General features: G+C 52.3%; 1 protein-coding gene across 1 annotated transcript in view; it reads right to left on the bottom strand.

Moving 5' to 3' along the window:
• HPSE (heparanase) overlaps positions 1-675 on the bottom strand; it is a 51732-nt gene extending 51057 nt beyond the window's left edge. Inside the window, exon 1 of the mRNA XM_012647151.1 lies at positions 458-675. Coding sequence (XP_012502605.1) covers positions 458-675 — 218 coding nt within the window. The remainder of the gene's footprint in view (positions 1-457) is intronic.
• Positions 676-1479: the final 804 nt, after the last annotated feature.

A 1479-nucleotide genomic window follows, 5' to 3' on the forward strand; every position in this document is an offset into this window, starting at 1 on the left:
TAATAGAGTGTGCCGATACTGGGGACACAAAATGACTAAGAATGGTCGGTCTCTGGCCTCTAGAGGCAATGTCCGACACACACACAGAGAATGTCAGCGCCACAGACTGAATATTCGTGTCCCTCCAGAAATCGCATGCTGAAACCTAACGCCCACGGTGATGATGGTATTAGGAGGTGGGGACTTTGGGAGGTGATTAGGTCACGGGGGCAGAGCCCTCCCGAATGGGGTTGGTGCCCTTCTAAAAGGGTCCCCAGAGAGCTGTCTTGCTCCCTCCACCCTGTGAGGACGCGGCGAGAAGGTGCCATCTGCTCAGCAGACACCTGGCACCTAGATCTGGGACTTCCGGCCTCCAGAGCTGTGAGGAATGGCTGTTTGCTGGTTCCAAGCTGCCCGGTCGGCGGTACTTTGTTACAGCCGTCTACGCTGACCAGGACAGTCGATACATTACACATACGTTCCCTTCCTCCCCTTTCTCTGCTGCGGGGGCTCTGTGGAGACACGGGGGTGGTCACAGGCTGGTCGTGACCACCACATCCTGGTGTCCACGAAGCTAAGGGTGGACACCAGGACCCTGCTGTGCCGGGGAAGATGGCACAGGGGAGAGGCGGCCTCCGCCTCGTTCCCAAACGACGACAGCAACGACGGCGTGACGGGAATGAAGCTACCGCTCATCAATGCTAACGAGGTGCCAGGCTAAGCAATTTGTACGATTAACTCACTTCGTTCTTGCAAAAACCCTAGGAGGTAGATGCTGTTATTCTTTCCATTTTTCAGACATGAACAGTGAGGTACAGAAAAATTAAACACACCCAGGTCACACGGGTGGCGAATAGCAGGAGCGAGGGGCACGCCACTCGTTGGGATAATCCAGTTCACGTCCAGAACCTCGCTGCGAGGAAGTCTGGGAAGAAAAGCGTGGTTTCTGGTGTTCCCGACTCTGCGGGAACAGGGCACACCAGAAGGAGTTAGGGTGGCCGTGGTGTGGCCACATCCATGCCTGCGGGGCAGCTGCCGATCCAGGGCTCTCCAGGGCACAGTTGCCACGGCAACAGCGACCCGTCATTCAAAGCATCTATTCGTCATCTGTCGCCCTCGGAAACTCGTCAGAGCAAGACACATGACTCCCAGACGGTATCCGACATATCTTCCTGTCCGAACAAGCCTGAAATTCATCCGTTGTCCGTGTCTATTTGATGGATACCAAATTATAAAACCTTAAGTTAGGTGTTTCAAATTTACTCATTTTTGGAAAAATAGCGTTTTCTCTAAAACACAAGCAAACCAACACGGAGTAATAATTACATGCCGATTAGATGTCAACAGTTCTCCCATTTTTCAGGGCCAAGTTCAAACGTCACCGCTTTTGTGAAGATTTCCCTTCCAGTTTCGAATACATACTTCTGTTTATTAACTGGATTCTCTTCTGGAAACTGTTTATGTCTGTGTTGGTTTGCTAGGGCGGCCGTACTAGAGTAC

This window comes from Propithecus coquereli, unplaced genomic scaffold (genome assembly GCF_000956105.1).
Source record: "Propithecus coquereli isolate 6110/MARCELLA unplaced genomic scaffold, Pcoq_1.0 Scaffold26, whole genome shotgun sequence".
Lineage (NCBI taxonomy): Eukaryota > Metazoa > Chordata > Mammalia > Primates > Indriidae > Propithecus > Propithecus coquereli.